At 35.2% G+C, this 18,654-nt stretch overlaps 1 protein-coding gene across 1 annotated transcript in view; it reads right to left on the reverse strand.

Moving 5' to 3' along the window:
- The window catches only part of LOC111419564 (N-deacetylase and N-sulfotransferase sfl), a 55,267-nt gene that overhangs the window by 17,959 nt on the left and 18,654 nt on the right, over window positions 1-18,654 (reverse strand). Inside the window, exons 2-3 of the mRNA XM_023052390.2 lie at window positions 12,321-12,512; window positions 12,010-12,262 (exon numbers count right to left, since the gene is read on the reverse strand). Of these exons, the coding sequence (XP_022908158.1) occupies window positions 12,010-12,262; window positions 12,321-12,512 (445 nt within the window). The remainder of the gene's footprint in view (window positions 1-12,009; window positions 12,263-12,320; window positions 12,513-18,654) is intronic.

The following is an 18,654-nucleotide window of genomic DNA, read 5'->3' on the forward strand; positions in this document are numbered from 1 at the left end:
GATCCATCTGTGAACATGCAAATATCTGCCTGTACCACAGAATTTTCATTTTCGATCCAGTACTGCCGTTCAGGCAGTACAATCGGGTATCGAGCATTAATCACTGATAGTGATCCCGCCAAATCTGACGGCGTTGATAGCACAGTATCAGTGCTTATAATGTCTTCCGCAGCCCATTGGTAGGACATGTCTGAACAGTTTTGAGCATATTGCTTAAATCTGTAAATGGTTGTTCTAGCCACTTTCTCTATATGCAAATGAAGAGGAGATAGGAAAAGCAGAACCTCCATTGCTAGAGTTGGCGTTGTGCTTATCGCACCAGAGATTGCCAATCCAACTACTCGTTGATTTCGTGAAACTTTACTGATAACTGAAGTCTGTCAGAGTTTCCTATACCAGGCTGCTGCTCCGTATGTGATCATAGGTCTAACCACAGTCACATAGAGCCAATACAGTCTTTCAGGGGTAAGACTCCAATTTTTTCCACAAAGACTGTGACAAGTCCACAAGGATAGTATAGCTTTGTGTAAAACTCCCTGCAAATGTCCATTTCATAAGAGGGTTTTGTCTAGAATTACTCCTAGATATTTGACTTCCTTTGAGAAAGGAATTTCTTCACCTTGGATAGTTGGGCGGATTAGTCCATCCAACTTTCGTTTCCTGCTGAAGGGCACAACAATTGTCTTTTGCGGGTTTATCGAGAGGTTTTCTCCCTTACACCAAGCGCAAATGGTATCTAGGGTCTTTAGAGGACTTTAGATATCCTGGACAAACAGGTTCCTTTAATCATAACGACAATGTCATCAGCATAAGCTTATATTTCTACACCAACGGCTTCGACTATCGCAATCAGATCGTCAACTAGAAGGGACCAAAGCAGGGCAGCCACCTCCCGGCCTGAAGCGTATCGTATAACCGTGGAGTGAAGTAGAAACTATTCTACCATCAAGCATATTGCAGATCCAACCCGCTATAGTTGCTTCCCCTGTCAAGAGCAGCTCTTTCAAGAGATTGTGGTATTGCGTTGTTGAACGCACCTTCTATATCCACAAACGCACAAACCAAGATTTCTTTATCCTGCAGCATCCTAGATACTCTACCAACTAGGTTCTGTAGAGCCAATTCTGCTGATTTTCCCGCTTGATAAGCATACTGGTGGCGATACAGTGGACCAGATACCAATGACACCGTATGGATATACCGTTCTAGAACTTTTTCAAGGGTTTTCAACAGAAATGACGTTAGGCTGATGGGTCGAAAGGCATTAGGAGTAGGGACCGAACGGCCCGCTTTAGGTATATAAGATACCTTTAGAAGTAGATAGAAGATACCCTTATTACCTTAATCCTTCCAGGCGACACTCGCTCTGAAAATATGGAAAAACTATATGAAGACTCTTTTCAATGACCAGAGAGGAGACATAGAGATCAACACTACCCGCAGATGCATTAAAGTTGATTGAAGAATAACATCTAGATTTTGTAACGTCCCTATTTAATAAAATCTATGAAACAGGAACAATACCAGAAGAATGGCATCGGTCAACGTTTATAACAATTCCTAAGAAGCAAAACGCTAAAAAATGTGACGAACACCGTACGTTAAGTCTAATGAGCCACACACTAAAGATCTTTTTCAACTGATCTATCGTAGAATCTACAAAAAGCTGGAAGAGGATATGGCTGCCACCCAGTTTGGCTTTAGAAATGATTTCGGCACAAGAAATTTTTTACCTGGGTGCGAATGTCCGTTGATACTGTTCGGAAATAAAGTCGCACATTGAGAAAGCCAGTGCATCCTTTGTAAAGATCAAGAAGCTGCTCTGTAGTCGCGATCTGAGCCGGGATCGGTTGTCCAAATGTTACCTTTTCTGCTGTTTCTTGCCACGTTTTTGTGTTGACAAGAGCAAATACCTTTAAACCATATTTGGAAGATTTATTAGGCATATGCTAAAAGAATCCAACATGTCCTCTGAATGGCTAAAAGTTCTCATCAACTGTCTCCAAATGGCTCCAAACATCAGAAGTGTATTGCCGGTTTCCCTTACGTATAACTCTGGTCAGTAAAGTAAACCAAAAACTACTTTGATATCTTTTCTATCAGGCTCTTTCATCAAATATTGATGGTTTGCAACATATCCAGAGGTGTTATGTTGAAAATGCTGCCCTTCACCATTATTTCACTTTTTTGTGATCAAACTAACAATTTTAGGAGAAAATGTCAAAAGACAAAAAAGTTTTAGATTGAATACCTTCATTTAAATAAAGTTTTGAAATAGACTACTATAGGAATTGATTTTTCACCCCCTTGTAATAACATTTTGGAGTGACAAGAATCGTGAAAATGTGCTATTTTATTACCATGTTATCTACCAAATTTCTTTTAAATTTTTCCATAGTGGATATATTAAATAAAAACTATTTTTTCTCTTATAAGTAACTTGGAGGAGAAGGTTTTTGAATCAAAAAATATATAAAAGATTCCCTTAATTTTTGCTGAAAAGTCACCATTTAAAATCTTTCGCATCAATTTAGAAACATTCTGTATAATGGAAGATCGAAAAAAATGTAAGTTCCCACGGTCATGGCGAAAAATTAAACGATATATTATGGCCTAGTAATTCACTCAAACAACAATTCCAGTCGTTTTCCCACACAGAGTTAATGTTATGGTTGTTTCTAACCAGTTCCTCAGCAAGATATAATGGAGGGTTCTGTTCTGATTTGAGGCAATTCATATCAAGATAAGGTACTTATAAATCAGCAGCAATGGGTTGTCAGTTATTTTCATGAACTCTTTTAGGAGAGCATTCTTTCTTCGCAGTTTTGGCGGGCCATATTGCTTAGCGTTTGGAGCCAGTAAAGACAAGTAGATTTAAGACATACTGATATTGTTCTCACGGGCGAGTTCAGTTGTGTGTCGATTTTCTCAGTATATAGACTGTTTATTCATACCTGCGCGCTGTACTCTGCAACAGAATAAACCAGTGAAAAGCCGTAGAGTTTTTGTGTGATGTTATTGCCAGTTCAGATTTTCGCAAATGTAGTCTCTAGATGTTTTGTAAAGGAGTCAAGTTATGTAATTAAAACTGACTTAAAATCTCCTGGATGTCATTTTATTTTTTTAGTTGGAAGGCGCTGTCCTCTATCTTTGTTAGGTTAAATTTTAGTCTCCACTTATAAAATATTCTCCCATAGGTCTCGTTGGAGACACTGCTATATCATCGACATAGATAAATGTTGTGGCATAAAAAGTATGGGCGCGAGAAATGGGTCCCGCGGGAGTCCGTTGTTCAGTTTTTCTGTTTGCCGATAAATTTTACGATAGTTACGGAATGGCACGATTCACTTGAGTTTATATAGCAGCCCGAAGTTATGTTCACGAAGACCACGAATGTTTTGGGGCATCTTTCAAAGCCTGCCTCGATGTGTGTGGTAAAGCTAAGCAGCTTCGTTGTGTTCTGACACCAACTTGTTCGATGGGTTTAACTTCCGAGGCTTTGGGATCAATCCTGTTTAGGATAAGCATTTCGAGAAGCTTATAGCAGCAACTTTTCGAATGAACATTTTCGGAATGTTCCAGGTTTATTTAGTTTCAAGACGAATGTTCTCACTAGACGCCCTGTCAGTAATATATGAGGTATCCCCGTCCAAGATGAACAAGAAATTCAGGATGCCCCATCAAACCCTGCGGTTTTACCTGATTTAATATCTTTCAGGGCTTCTGTTAGCATACCACATGTGCATGTTATCACCAAGTTTTAAGTGATTTTTATCTTCCTTCGTATGTTGTAGGTCGCTAGGAGCTATGGATAGTGATATTATTGTAATTGGGATTTGGTTTGGAACTATCATTCTAGCTTTATATATAACAAGGCTACGCACGTCCTACTTCCACAAATGAGTCCAACCTTCTCTGTCAAATCGTCGTCAAATTGTTGGTTGCCAAATCTTTAGGTAACTCATCAGCTATTGTTGCGTCTCCAGAGTCCCTGTAGGCTTGATATAGCTGTATACATTCATTGTTCCATTCGGGAATATATTCTTCTCACTCAAAGATGGTCTATCTTGTTATGTTGTCAAGCTCCTCGGAGAAATCTCTTGAAGTTCATCTATGTTGTAGGATGGACCGTATTATTGGTATTTGTATTACGACCTCGAATAGCACTGGACGGTGTTGGCTATGTGGGAAGTACTTCAGCACTTTGAACACAGGTTTTGAATCACAAAGCAGAGGTCTGGGCTATATTCCCTATTCCAGAACGGTGGCTATTGAAGTCACCGACGTAAATAGTAGGATGTGAGATATAAAACTCCAAGAGACTATTCTGCTATGGGTGGCTTGTATACATAATCAATGGATACAACATTACTACATATTTCATGACATAAATAGGTCAACTACTTACTAAATCACTTTTTGACATTCAGGACTTGTTTAAAATAATTGGTTACCATAGTTACTCATGCTCTTATCATTTAAGCAAATTTGAAGAAATTCACGTCTATAGACGTGGCAAATGGGCTGAAGAATCTTGAAAGAACACGCTTTAACTACAGTTTAGCATTAGACGGGTTGCGTTAAAATTAAGATAGATAATGTAGGCATATGTCTTAGAAATATGTTGCAGTAAATAGGTCAACTACTTACTAAATTAGTTTTTGATATTTAGGAAGTAGTTTAAAATAATTAGTTACCATAGTTACTTATGGCTACTGCTATTTTTATCGTTTCAAGTAAATTTAAAGTAATTAAACTTTAAAGCATTTTTTTTTCGAAAATTTTGCAAAATTGCAAAAAATTTAAATCTTTAGACCCGTTTCAAAAATTTTTCATTAAACCGTTAATAATAATTTTATCGCCTATATCCCTTTCTTTACGGACCCACTGTATACTGCCAGTCAATATTAGCTTTTTTAACATTACCTTCGAAGGAAAAATACGCTATGTAAATTGCGGTCGTAAAACATCTATAATTATTAAAACAAATAACATAAAATATAAAGAATTAAAAAGTATACATGTGTTAGTGAATATAATTTTATACTTCTTTATCTTTCCTCGTTCGACATCGTCATAAACATAGCTTTGAGAATAATGTATTTTCCAGTGACTATTTAACATTTAAACATTTCTAAAGAAATTGAAACATTTGCCTTGGAATGTGGAATATTATTATAGATAGTAGTTTTTAAACGATTCTAAGTAGTCTCTTTATACATATACGAGTCTTTGCATGAAATTAAGGAAGTTATTTTACTTGCAAATTTGTTTAACATATGAATACAAAAGGAAATAGTTCAATATTTCAAAAATAATTTTATGATACAATTAACTCTAATCGGACAAAAATTCGACATCGAAGTTTTTGGATCTAATATTTTGTAAGCTTCTGCTTCTATATTTTGATTCCTCTTCAACTATTTCTAATGTCTATACCGATTGATGAACTTTAAAGTTACGAGATAGATCCTTGTGGACACAGAAGCTTACAGGAGACGGTAAAAAAAAAATTGGGGACTGTTGAAGCGGTTTACGGGGCCGATGGCTAATGTGTGTTTTTCTAATATTTTAATTAAACTTACTAAAGTACGTTAAACGAAACAAGGAGGTGCAATTTTGAAGAAGTATTGGGACTCGCGGAAACACATTGGACTGGAGCTGGTTATTTTATATCAAAAATGGGAAACACCGTATTTTTCTCGGGATAGTAGCTGGAATAATCCCACAGCATATGACAATTTCTGTGCTTGGATATAATCATACAAGTGATAGAATAATCACAATCGAACTTAAAGCAAAACCATGCAATCTAAATCTAATCCAAGTTCAACAGTCAACGCGACAGAAGAAAATAGCAACCACTTCTACTTATAACAAAAGAATACTTTGGAATACACACTAGACAAGACGACATGTACACAAAAGGGGAAAAAGGCATATGGATGACAATGACAATCTACGAGCAGTGTTGAGGCGATATAGAATAGATGAATGAAACGAGTGCAGCGAAGATGCTTCAATTCTGCTTAGAAAATGAACTGATAATGACAAACATTCTAATTGATTATCACATAAGACGACCCTATACGTGAAGGTCACCGGGCGATATACAGAAACCACATTGTCTTTGTAATGGTTAAAAACCATTATAATGGTCAAAAACTCTGACTAGAGCAGATTGCTGATCAGATCACCAGCTGCTCAATCAAGATAAACTTCAAAAATATTAGACACGCACAAAAAGTTAAACACATACTGAACGAGCAGCAAGTAATACTGATGCAGAATATAATAAACAATAACCTAAACAATGACAAAAACAATATTATTAACGAGGATAGCGAAACGTAGTGGCTAAAGTTTAAGAACGTAATTCAAAATGCAAAAAAAAATAAAAATGAACACAGCAGATTGAGCCGAGAAATACAGAGAGAAACGACTATATCAAAAACCTATACGCAAAAATTGAAGGACACTATAACCATCAACATGTACGCGATCTTTTCCAACCTGCTATCAAGGAAATTCAAACCTAGAACGTTAGCAATAGAAGATATAGATGGACAAATGTTATGCATTACAGACGAGATTGTGCTTCACCGATGGACATAGTACTGTGAAGAGCTGTACTCTAACAAAATTTCTTCTTGAAAGAAGAAATGATATAAGCTACACGTTACTTCAAGACAAATAAGGCCTTTGCAGTAGATCAAATCCAGGCAGAAATTTTCAAAATGCTGGACGTTGTGGTTGTAAAAAGGCTTTTAGATTTATGCAACGAAGATGGCCAAAAGATTGAACAAGATCAATTTTCATCCCCATACACAAAAAACGTCCCACAATGAAATGTGAAAATTACGGAACTATCCCCTTAATATCACATGCTAGTAAAATTTTACTGAGAATAATAGACCAACAACAACTATCTATGATCACAAATACCGCTTGAACCAGCAGAATTTACTAAGGGAAGAGACGGACCAGATGAGATTTTTAACGTCAGACAATGCGCCCATGCGGCTGCGTTCCATCGATTATAAAAAAGCGTTTGACTGTGTTAAATTGGAATACTTGTGGTTAGTCCTCGGCGAAATGGAAGTGCCAAATCACCTCATAGCACTAATCAGTAATCTCTATGAAACAGGAAAAGCAAAAATACAACTAAATGCTATACAGGGGGTGTTCATTTCAAAACTTTCCACCTCAATTTCTGTAAATCCGGAAGTTTAAAAAGAAAATCGCTGAAAGAGGTAAAGAATAAAACCAAGGGGGACAACTTTTTATGCAAAAATTGACTCACTCACTTAATTTGTTAATGTTAATTTAATTTTATAAATTAATAATAAAAGATTACTTATTCTTGCTTTTAAGAAGGTGATTAAAGTTTTTAATATTAATTAAAGCGGGAAATACAAAACAAAGATTTTCGCAAAAATTTCGAAAACGAATCGATCAATTTAAAAAAAATAAATACTAACATGTAGTACCTTAAAAGACCTTTAAAATGAGGTATCACTTGACACCCCTTTCCATTTAAGATTTTTAAGGGGTTGGTTTCTGGCGGCGGGGGGTTGAAGTGAGTGAGTCAATTTTTGCATAAAAAGTTGTCCCCCTTGGTTTTATTCTTTACCTCTTTCAGCGATTTTCTTTTTAAACTTCCGGATTTACAGAAATTGAGGTGGAAAGTTTTGAAATGAACACCCTGTATATATAAATCATAAGTCTTACGTGCATTTAGTGTAGAAAACAGTGTCAGGCAGAAGTGTATTTTGTCACCAAGACTGTTCAACGTATATGGAAACAAACTAATACAGAAAAATATTGTAAAGTAACTAGAAGTCACAGAATTCATACACCAAAGCACACTCGTATATTATCAGGGAAAATGCAAAAAGATATTAGAAGGCAAATAATCAAGTAGTGACAGCTAAAGTTGCCTTGACGAAGATATAGAAAGAGCAACAAATCACAAAAAGGACAAAAGTCAAACAAATTAGAACGCTTATATGAGTGATCTTCCTATACGCTCGAGATCAAAAACAGACTGTCCATTATCTGCCTGCGACGTATTCTACAATATTTTGGGCATATAATCAGAAGAGATGGAGATAAAAGTAAAAGACAGAAGACCAAGGGGAAGATCAACAACTAGATGGCTGGGCAAGATAAAATATATAACAAACACTCCGATTCAAGACACACTTCAAGAGGCACATAACCGAGAGTTATAGATGAATAAAGTAAAAGAAGGCTCATAAACATGAAATCACGAGTTCTCTGTTATGAGAATACAACTCAGAAGGAGAGGAATTAAAGCACAAAAACCAAAATTAAAACACACCTGCTATACTAACTACGATGTAGCCATCTATTATTACGTTCTTATTTCTGCTCAGTTTGAATGTATTAAAATTAAATAAATAGTTTGGCATGGCTACGGCAGGATAAGTTGCGTCTATATGCATAGACAAAGAAGTGAGAACGGATTCAGATCAAGAGAAACAGGAAGAACAGGCGTCTTTCGCTGTAGTAATCGATACTTGTTCTAATTTACTCAGTACAAATTCGGTGTATCAGGTAAACGAGTTTATGCATACTTGTCTTATTCCTGTAGGTGCGTAACAATACAATATAGAATATTAACCATGACTATATCATTTGTTGCTAGTCATCTTGAATCAAGCAGTAATAATAATATTTATTTATTGCCTCTAGTGTATTACAATATACATGTAATTCTCTTCATATACGCATAAACTTGGGAATTTACTCCTCATGACGATATAACGAATAATGATTAATAGGCGAAAAATTTTTCTTGATATCTTATAATATTAATAATCTAATATTAATATTTGTTTATAAAGAACCTGTAAGAAGAAACAGCAAGAACCGAGCAAGAGGAACAATGGTGACCGACCAAAAACATTGAATGTATTAACGAAGCAGAATGCAAAAAGATTAGATCCAAATTCTCAAAAGCGCATAAAGTCAAGACAATGTATGTTCAACAAGATAATGCAAACCCGCATTCTTATGGAAACTATGCAGAATTGTTGGCCAAAGGATCAAGAGATGAATGGTGTATTTAATTCAAATCACAGCCACCGAATAGTCCTGATTTGAATGTTTTAGACCTTGGCTTCTTCAATGCTATTCAGTCTTTGCAGCACCAAACATCGCCAAAAACTATGGATGAATTAATAGATTGTGTTGAAAGTGCCTTCCACGCATTAACTAAAGAAAGATTAGATAACGTATTCTTGACACTACAAAAGTGCATGGAGTCAACCATGATGGCATCAGGAAGCAACAACTGTAAAATTGAGTACATGAATAAAGAATAAAAAAAACTTATTGAAGGGCGTTTACCTGTTTCTATTATGTGCAACAGTTTGGGACAAATTGTAAAGAGAAATGTATACCATAATTTGGGACAGAGGGAGTAATACTTAATTAATACAACTAATAATTAAATATACAGCACAATTTTATGATTATATTTAAGTAGTTAACAAAGCTTTAGATTGTATAAGTACGAAGGCTTTCACGGCCGATATTAATTAAACTAAAACTAGAACTAACACTAGCACTATCACAAGAACTAACACTAGACCTAGAATCTTTCGGGTTAAGCCGTGCGTTTTTTGAAAAAATTTTTGACGTTTCGGATGCCATGTTGCAACCTTCTTCATAAACAAGTTCGAAGTGACGAATTCGTTTTAAAATTTGACAATAAATACATGAAAAGGTAATTAATAACTAATTAGTGTCTAATTAACAAACAAATCAAGGATCTTGATAACTTACGGATTAGACAACGCAAGCTATTAAGTGACTTGGCTTTTCTACGTAGATGCAAAGAAAAGAGGGTAACGCCAACATTCCTCAGAGTGAAGCACCATATCGACACCGCTGCAGCACGTAGGATCGACAGAACAGGCGCTGATACGAGAAAGAATTCATAAAACCTTTAAAGATCTGCAGAGAATAAGTGAGAGGTTACTACGACTCCACCTCTCACTTTCCAACTCCATGGCAAGAGAAGACTGGGACAAAGTAGACAGGATAACCATGGAGAAGGCTGAACGTGATTTCCAAAGATGTCGGGATAAGCAGATTAAGAAATTCGAATCGTTGGACCGCCGCACCCACAAGAGGAAAAACAACGAGTTGCTAATTGAAACAGTCGTTATCAACCGATCAAGCGTCCCATTAACAGAGGAGGAAACAAAAGTACTCGCCAAAGGCTTAAATTATGTAGTCGCTCCAAAGAGGGTTCCCAAAGAAGAAATTATATGTCAAGTGGAAGCGGCTATTCGCAGAATACCTGCAGTGAAAGCAGAGGAAATTCGTCAAGACTGAGCGAGAGTGCTTAAAACAGCAAAGCCACCAAAATCAAACTTAACAATAAACGAAAGAAGAGCACTACGAACGATAAGGGAAAAACCAGACATTATCATCCTACCAGCGGACAAGGGGAATGCGACCGTGGTTATGGACAGAAAGGAATACGACGAGAAGATCAAGAGCCTACCGACAAGATAGTAAGGAAGATGAAAGAACTGGTAAAATCCACAGAAATCCCAGCAGATCAACAAAAAAGCTTATTCGTACAGGCTCCAGTACCACCAAGGATATATGGATTACCCAAGATCCATAAACCAGACGTCCCACTACGCCCTATTGTCAGTGCCATAAATTCTCCCACTTTTCCAAGATTCTGTCTCCTTTTACAGGTAAAACAGAGTCATATCTCAGAGATTCCACACATTTTGTAGAATCAATTAGGAGTATGAAACTAGACCCTCAGGATATGCTGGTAAGTTTTGACGTGGAATTTTTATTCACCAGAGTACCAGTCAAGGATGCCGTGGATGGTCTTCGCCAGAAACTCATCCCGGAGGGTTTGCTCAAGTATGTCCCAGGACTAGTGGAATACTGCCTATCGTCGACATATTTCAGCTGGAAGGGGGAATTCTACGAGCAATGCGAAGGAGCAGCCATGGGATCACCTCTGTCTCCTGTGATAGCCAATTTTTATATGGAGATGTTTGAAGAGGAGGCGCTAAAGACGAGTCCTTGGAAACCGAAGCTATGGCTCCATTACGTCGATGACACTTTCGTGATCTGGCAACATGGAAAAAAGCAACCCCAGGAATTTCTAGACCACCTCAATTCACAGCACCCCATGATAAAATTTACCGTGGAAACAGAAAATGCAAAACATTTGCCATTCCATTATATGTTAGTCACTAGGAAGACAGATGGGGGCATGGAACTGGGAGTATATAAAAAGAAGACACATACGAATAGGTACCTGCAGGCTTCATCCCACCACCGGCTATCTTGCAGTTGCGGGAAATATTACGTTGCCCAAACTGGACGTAACATCGAGTGCCGCATCAAGGAACACGAAAGAGACGTCCGACTAAGGAAGATCCAACAATCTGCAGTCGCAGAGTATTGCCACAAAGGAGGACACAGCATACAGTTCGAAAAAACCAAAGTGCTAGCAAGAAATGGACATTACTTCCAAAGATTGACGAAAGAAGCGATAGAGATTCATCGACATGGGAGTAATATGAATAGAGAAGATGGCTGGGAACTCAGCCGCACATGGAAGATGTTGGTGAACTCAACGAAGCCTTCTCCACCCGGATTTGACAAAACAACTTAGTTGACAATTAGACACTAATTAGTTATTAATTACCTTTTCATGTATTTATTGTCAAATTTTAAAACGAATTCGTCACTTCGAACTTGTTTCTGAAGAAGGTTGCAACATGGCATCCGAAACGTCAAACATTTTTTCAAAAAACGCACGGCTTAACCAGAAAGGTTCTAGGTCTAGTGTTAGTTTTAGTTTAACTTTAGATTGTACTTTTCAAAGTTGCCGAACGATTAGTTATAAAATAATAACAAAGTTAAAAAATGGTAGATTATGTTGACACATAGAAAATGAAATTTAAATTTAAACAATTTAAGACAAATTTTTACTCTTACCTGTAATTTTAAACTTGTATTGACAAAGAGCGGAAAGCCCTTCAATTCAGCGCTAACTAATGTTTCTTCACTGGTATTTATAAATCCGATGATAGCGACGCTATATTCCCGACAGTATTTGTCCAAAAGGTCACGATTCCATTTGTCCATTTTAAGATATGCATTGAAATTTTCAAATACGATGACGCCATAACGCCCCTTGTCCAGATTTGTTAAAACCGGAAGACTTTTGCCGAAAACCTCTTGCTTATACCTTTTATATACAATGCAAATAAAAATAAGTTATTATTTTCTTTTCGTTTTTAACTTACTTTATTCGGTTGTAAACCAATAATTCTGCAATTTCCCTGCCAACTTTAGAGTAAATCGTTTCAACGAAAACAAGAACTTTTGGATCGCTTCTTAAACGGGCTTCCGTTTTGTGATCGTGATTTTGCGGTATGCGAATACCGTTTACGTTGCATTTTATGTTGGCTTCCGGCGGTGAACTTTTATGTATTAAGCTAAAAATGATAAATTAAAGAAATTAAAGTTTTTTGAATTTTAGAATCAATTGGTTTAAGTTTGGGGTATTTCCCACAGCGCCTAATTTTTAGACAGACATGCACCTCAGTTCAACATGTATGTCACGTTATTTTGTAGTAATATCAAAATGTTATGAACACATCCTCACTGACTATATATACTTGATCGTGAATAGCATAAACATAAGATAACGTGACAGACATGTAGAATATATATTTAACTCAAATTAGGCGCCTATCCTAAATTTTAAATACACTATTTGCTTTTCATAAAGATACTCTCTACTTCTTATAGTTTCAAAGGTAGTGTGTTAAATTTTTTTGATTTTTTTCCTTTTCATTTAATTTATACTTTTCAAAACCATATTATATTTGTTTAAGATTAACATAAATTAATCAAATATTTGTATTAAACACTAGATATCTATTTCATAAGTAAATCTATTTAATTAAGTGAAATTTTCCTGTTTGAATAACTAATTCATACTACCTACAACAATTATTTTATTACTTCATCATATTTACATAATTTTATTATGGTAATCTCGAATCAGTCTATTTTCACGAATTATGGACATAGGGATAGGGATAACACGCAACGACCTTCTGTCTGTTAAGGTTTGATGTAGTATAATCGGTCCATACTTTGCTGATGGAACATTAAATGAAGAAAATCACTGAAATTTTTTAGATGACAACTCATTAACATTACGGAACAAATACAATTAATACCCAGCGTATTTTTATCAAACTGTTTATCTTAAATTACAGACTACCCGGTCTTTTTAAAAATAAGTAGCATTTCGGCGATCAACGGGAAAGAAAATATCAATTATTATGCGTTGATTGCTATCAAGATTAAAATCACGCTGTAAAAAATCAGAATATCTTCCCACAAGATGGTTTATCGACTAACTGTAGCGAAGGAAAAACATCTTAAAGATGTTCTAGATTGTTTATTTATCTTTGTGCAAAATAGGGTGCAAACTGGTTTGAGATATGGTCAATTCATATGACGGCTTAGAATGGACAAATCAGGGTTACTGATCGAGTATGATTTGAAGATTTGATATAAATAACTTGTTCTAGACGTTCAAATTTGTTGATTAAATCCACAATACCATGAAGTTGCTAGAAATGAATAACTGACATAGTTAGTCAGGCTAACAATATTACGTAGAATTTACAGATCTTACCACTACATCCAGGAAGCAAACAAAAATAAAACGCTCAGAATCAAGTCTTATGTGAAAAAATGGTTCTAAGGAAGTAATAAGTCACATCTATGAATTGAAGGGCTTAGTGTGAAACAATGACAAGTCACATTTTTTCAAATATGACTTTTGCTTATTTTCGAGTTCTACAAAAGTATAATAAGTCACGGAAAAAATAGTTTGAAAATATTCCAAAGCATAGCACCACAAATTCGTAGTAATGATCTTGCGTTGCTACATACGCATTTGTTTTGTGAAAATAAACAATGACAAGTCACACAAAAATTGTAACGAGTCGTGACTTAAGTGCATGTGAATCGAAAAATTTTAATATAATGAACAGTGAAATGAGTGATGTAGATTCTCTAGTCGATGATAGTGATATTGATAGAGATTATGTACCTAGTTATGCAGAAAAGGTAGATACAAATCACCAGGTAAATGACTTTTTTCATTTACGTGGCATGTTATTATATTGCCATTGTTAATTCTATGCAAGCAAATTGGGTTGTCATTGGGTGGCTAGTTTAGTATTGCTTTTTCAATATAGAACGATGGTATAAAAGAATCAGATGGGGAAACAGGGAGCAGAACATTAAAACGGATTAGGGCTGATACACCTGAACCTGCCCCTAGAAGTAGATGGAAACACCGAAAAGAAGACACATATCCACGATCAAAAAGAAAAATAAGAAGAAATCTGAGACAGCAGTATACTAGTGACAAAACCAAAAAGACTGTTGCAGCTCGGGAGTTAGGACCTCCTTGTGAGTGTAAAAAAATATGTAGAGAGAAACTAGATGGTAATGAAAACCGTATTTTCAATGAATTTTGGAATTTGGGATCATGGGAATTGCAGAATGGGTATCTCTTTGGATGCATTGCTATAGCAAAGAAAAAGAGATCTTACAAAACGAGGCAAAAACGACAAGAATCAAGTAGAACTTCCAATGCGATTTATTCTGTCAATGCTAATATGGCCAAACAGTAAACGTGTGTAAAACCGAGTTTTTGAATGTTCACGGTCTGCAAAAATCAAAAGAACATCTACAAAATACTGAACAACTTCTTTTCAAAGAAAATAAGAGGAACTCCTGTACCAGAAAAAGATAAACGTGGCCGACATTAGAACAGACCCAATCAAATTAGTGACCAGCAAAAGCAGAGTGTTAGACAGCATATAGATTTAATACCTAAATACCAAAGTCACTATAGCAGGGCTGAAAAACTAGGGAAAGTATACCTTAACTGTGATATGACCATATCGCGTCTTTATTCTGAGTATTATGTTCCGTGGTGTCAACAACAACATATCAAACCTGTTCTGGAGCACACATATAGGCAGATATTTTGTACAGAATACAATATTGGCTTTAAATTACCCAAATCCGACACTTGCAAAACTTGTGATCAACTTAACGTCGGAATAGACTCTGCAACAAAATTAAATGAAAATCAGGAATTGTCTCGGCTAAACATTGACCTGACGACACATAAAACTAAAGCGAAAGCAATGCAGGATTTGTTAAATAACACGACTCAAGAATCAAAAAACACCAATAGAACGTTGGTAATTTCATTTGACTTACAACAGGCATTACCAATCCCGAAATTAACAACGGGTCCAGCGTTTTATTGCAGAAAAATCTGGTTATACAACTTAGACATTCATGATTGTACAAATGGCAAAGGGCACATGTTTCTCTGGACGGAAGATATAGCAAAAAGAGGAAGTGATGAAGTCACTTCAATCCTCCTAAAATTTCTTTTGACAAAGACCGAAATTGACCACCTAATTATATTTACAGATAATTGCCCAGGGCAAAATAAAAATTGGCTAATGATGAGTTTATGGTTACAACTGGTAAAGGAGAATAAATTTAAAACAATAACGCACCATTTTCTCGTAAGTGTTCATACTCATCTTCCTTCTGATAGGGACTTCGCACTTATAGAAAAGCGACACCGAAGGTATGCACCACAAGTTTTTTGTCCAAATGAATGGTACGATATTATACGGCGATCAAACAAAAAAACACCTTTAAAAAAACACAGTTATGACGCAGGAAGATTTTTTAAACTTTACACCTACTCTTACAAACATAAAAAAGAGTTCGCGCACCAATACTGGCCATAACTTAGACTTTGCTAATGCGTTTTCATTTCGATTTAGTAATAAAAATACTAAAGTTTTTTACGTCAAACATTCCGTTCATGGTGAGTACGACCAGGTGTCTATCTCAAAACGAGGAAGACCAGTATACACTACACTTGATCAGTTAGATAGAAAGTATCTTGAACCAATTAAAATTTCAAAAAAAAATACGACAATGTAAAGACATTGCTACCTTACATACCTGGCTGTGAATCATGGTTTTTTCCAAAATTTACAGCCGAAAATAACTGAAAGTGCTGAAGAAACAGAGGAACCTGAAATTATTAATGAAGCAGAGCCATTTTCTTAGTTTAAACATTATTTCTTTATATTTATTTTCTTTTTTGAGTTATTGACTTATTTAGTTTTTAATTGAAAATGTTGTCGTTTGTTAGTGCAAAAATATTACAAGTCACAATTTTTCTAATAAAATTCTATTTATATATTTATTATAGTTTTCTATATATTTTTTTATTATTTCAGTATCCTGGATAGATATATACAGTTGTGTTACTAATGTAAACAACCCAAAAGGTAAAAAGACGGAAACATTAATTTTACAGATTTTGTACAAATTTCAAAGTCGATTTTCCAATAATTTTATATTTGTGCCTTGTCATTGTTTCACTAAGCCCTTCAATTGTACAACAAGATGACAATGGTATTCCTTGACAGAAGAAGAGGATATTTTAACCCATGTTTTTTTTAATCTTCCTGCAATTTGAAGTCATCCATTAGTTTTTAAAGCTTCACTTCCTTTTCAATCACCAACACATCAAGCGGTTATTCTTAAATTGTAATAACATAATGGGTTTTTGGAAAGATTTGGTAGTAACGATCACCTTGAGTAATTAACGCTTGCAATTACTACAGAGTATGACGTGTTACAGTATTGTATCGTCTTCTCGTCATTTTAACTTCTTTTATTACAATCAGTTACACTATACTTATACTACACTTAATGCTAACGTAGCAACAATAAACCTTCATTTGTTTATTATAATAGCCTTATTAAATAATTTTCTTAATAATACTCCTTACCAGGAGTATGCTTTCCTATTAGCAATGACCATTGTGGAAAATACGCCAGGAAGTGAATTAAAATTGGGTATGGCAATACGAGAATTAAGAGCAGAAGTGGAGAAGAGAAAAATAAAATATGGAAACATGGAAAGAAAAGTTGAAAATGAGAAATCAGCTGTTATAAAAGAGATTGTCCAGCATTGCAAGGAGCACGATACCAAAAGTCCGAGGTACGAGGTGGTTTAGTAATGGATGGAATAGAGGACGTGGCAGTTTTAAAGGACAAGGTCGAAGAGGATATAGAAATGGGTCCGAAGGAGGCAGAAACAATCAAGAAGATAAGAGAGATAATCGTGGAGAAACTTCAGCAAAGCATACACAACATGGAAGCGACGAGCAGTCAGGTATACGCTTTATGACTGATACCATGGAAAAGGAAAATATTGATACCAATAAGTTAGTATTTTATGTTGATTCAGGTTGCACCGATCATTTAGTTGAGAATAAGAGTTATTTTTCGGATTTACTAATGTTAAAAACACCAACAAAAATAGCCGTTGCTAATAATAAAAATCATATAGAGGCAATTGGAGTAGGTAATATTTATGTTATTAGTAAAGTGCATGGAAAGGAAATCAAATGTACCATAAAGAATGTATTATATGTATCCAATTTAAGAAATAATTTATTATCTGTTAACAGATTAGAAAAAGTTAATGTTAAAGTAACTTAAGTACGAAGGCTTTCACGGAGGAATTAATTGAACTAAAATTAGAACTAAAACTAGAACTAACACTACAAACTTTCGGGTTTTGCCGTGCGCCTTTTAAGAAAAGGTTTGACGTTTCGGATGCCATGTTGCAACCTTCTTCAGAAACTGGTTCGAAGTGACCACTATAAAGTTTCTAGTGTTAGTTCTAGTTTTAGTTCTAATTTTAGTCCAATTAAAGTAACTTTTCAGGATGGAAAGGGATCTCTTTCTAGAAATAATGATTTAATAGGTTTAGATCATAGAGATAACTTATATGAGATTTGTGTAAGTTTTGGAACTAGAACAAAAGCTAAGAGATTATTAGAAATTGTTCATACTGATGTGGTTACTCCCATAAATCCCTTGAGCCATGACAGTGGTAAATATTTTGTAACATTTATAAATAATTACGCAAACTTTGTTCAAGTATATGTTCATATGTGTTTCATAGATCATATTGAACAAGTACAATCAAAATTTAACAAAAATTTAAGTGGCGGTATTAAGATGTGATAACGCTAGAGAATATTTATCAAATGAAATAAAAGCGTTTTGTAAGAAGAATGGAACTTATATTGAGTTTTCAACCCGACAACAAAAGGGAAAGGCAGAAAGGTTTAATAGAAGTTTAATGGATGAGGCAAAAATGACGCCAATATGCCAAAGACATTTTGGAATGAAGCAATTTGAGTGGCAACATATATTTTAAATAGAAGTCCTAGCAAAAGCTTAGACTTAGACGATAAAACACCGGCAGAAGTTTGGAATGAAGGTAAACCAAATATAAAGAATATGAAGATATTCGGATCAACACCTTATTCACATGTCCCAAGACAATTCAGAGATAAATTTGATAATAAAACGGAGAAATGTATAATGATTGGATATACACATAACAGGATATCGTTTATGGAATATACAGAATCAAAAGATAAAAGTTTCAAGAGAGTTTACATAAATAATCAAGATAATGAAATG

The sequence above is a fragment of the Onthophagus taurus genome, chromosome 6, assembly GCF_036711975.1.
Source record: "Onthophagus taurus isolate NC chromosome 6, IU_Otau_3.0, whole genome shotgun sequence".
In the NCBI taxonomy this organism is placed as follows: Eukaryota; Metazoa; Arthropoda; class Insecta; order Coleoptera; family Scarabaeidae; genus Onthophagus; species Onthophagus taurus.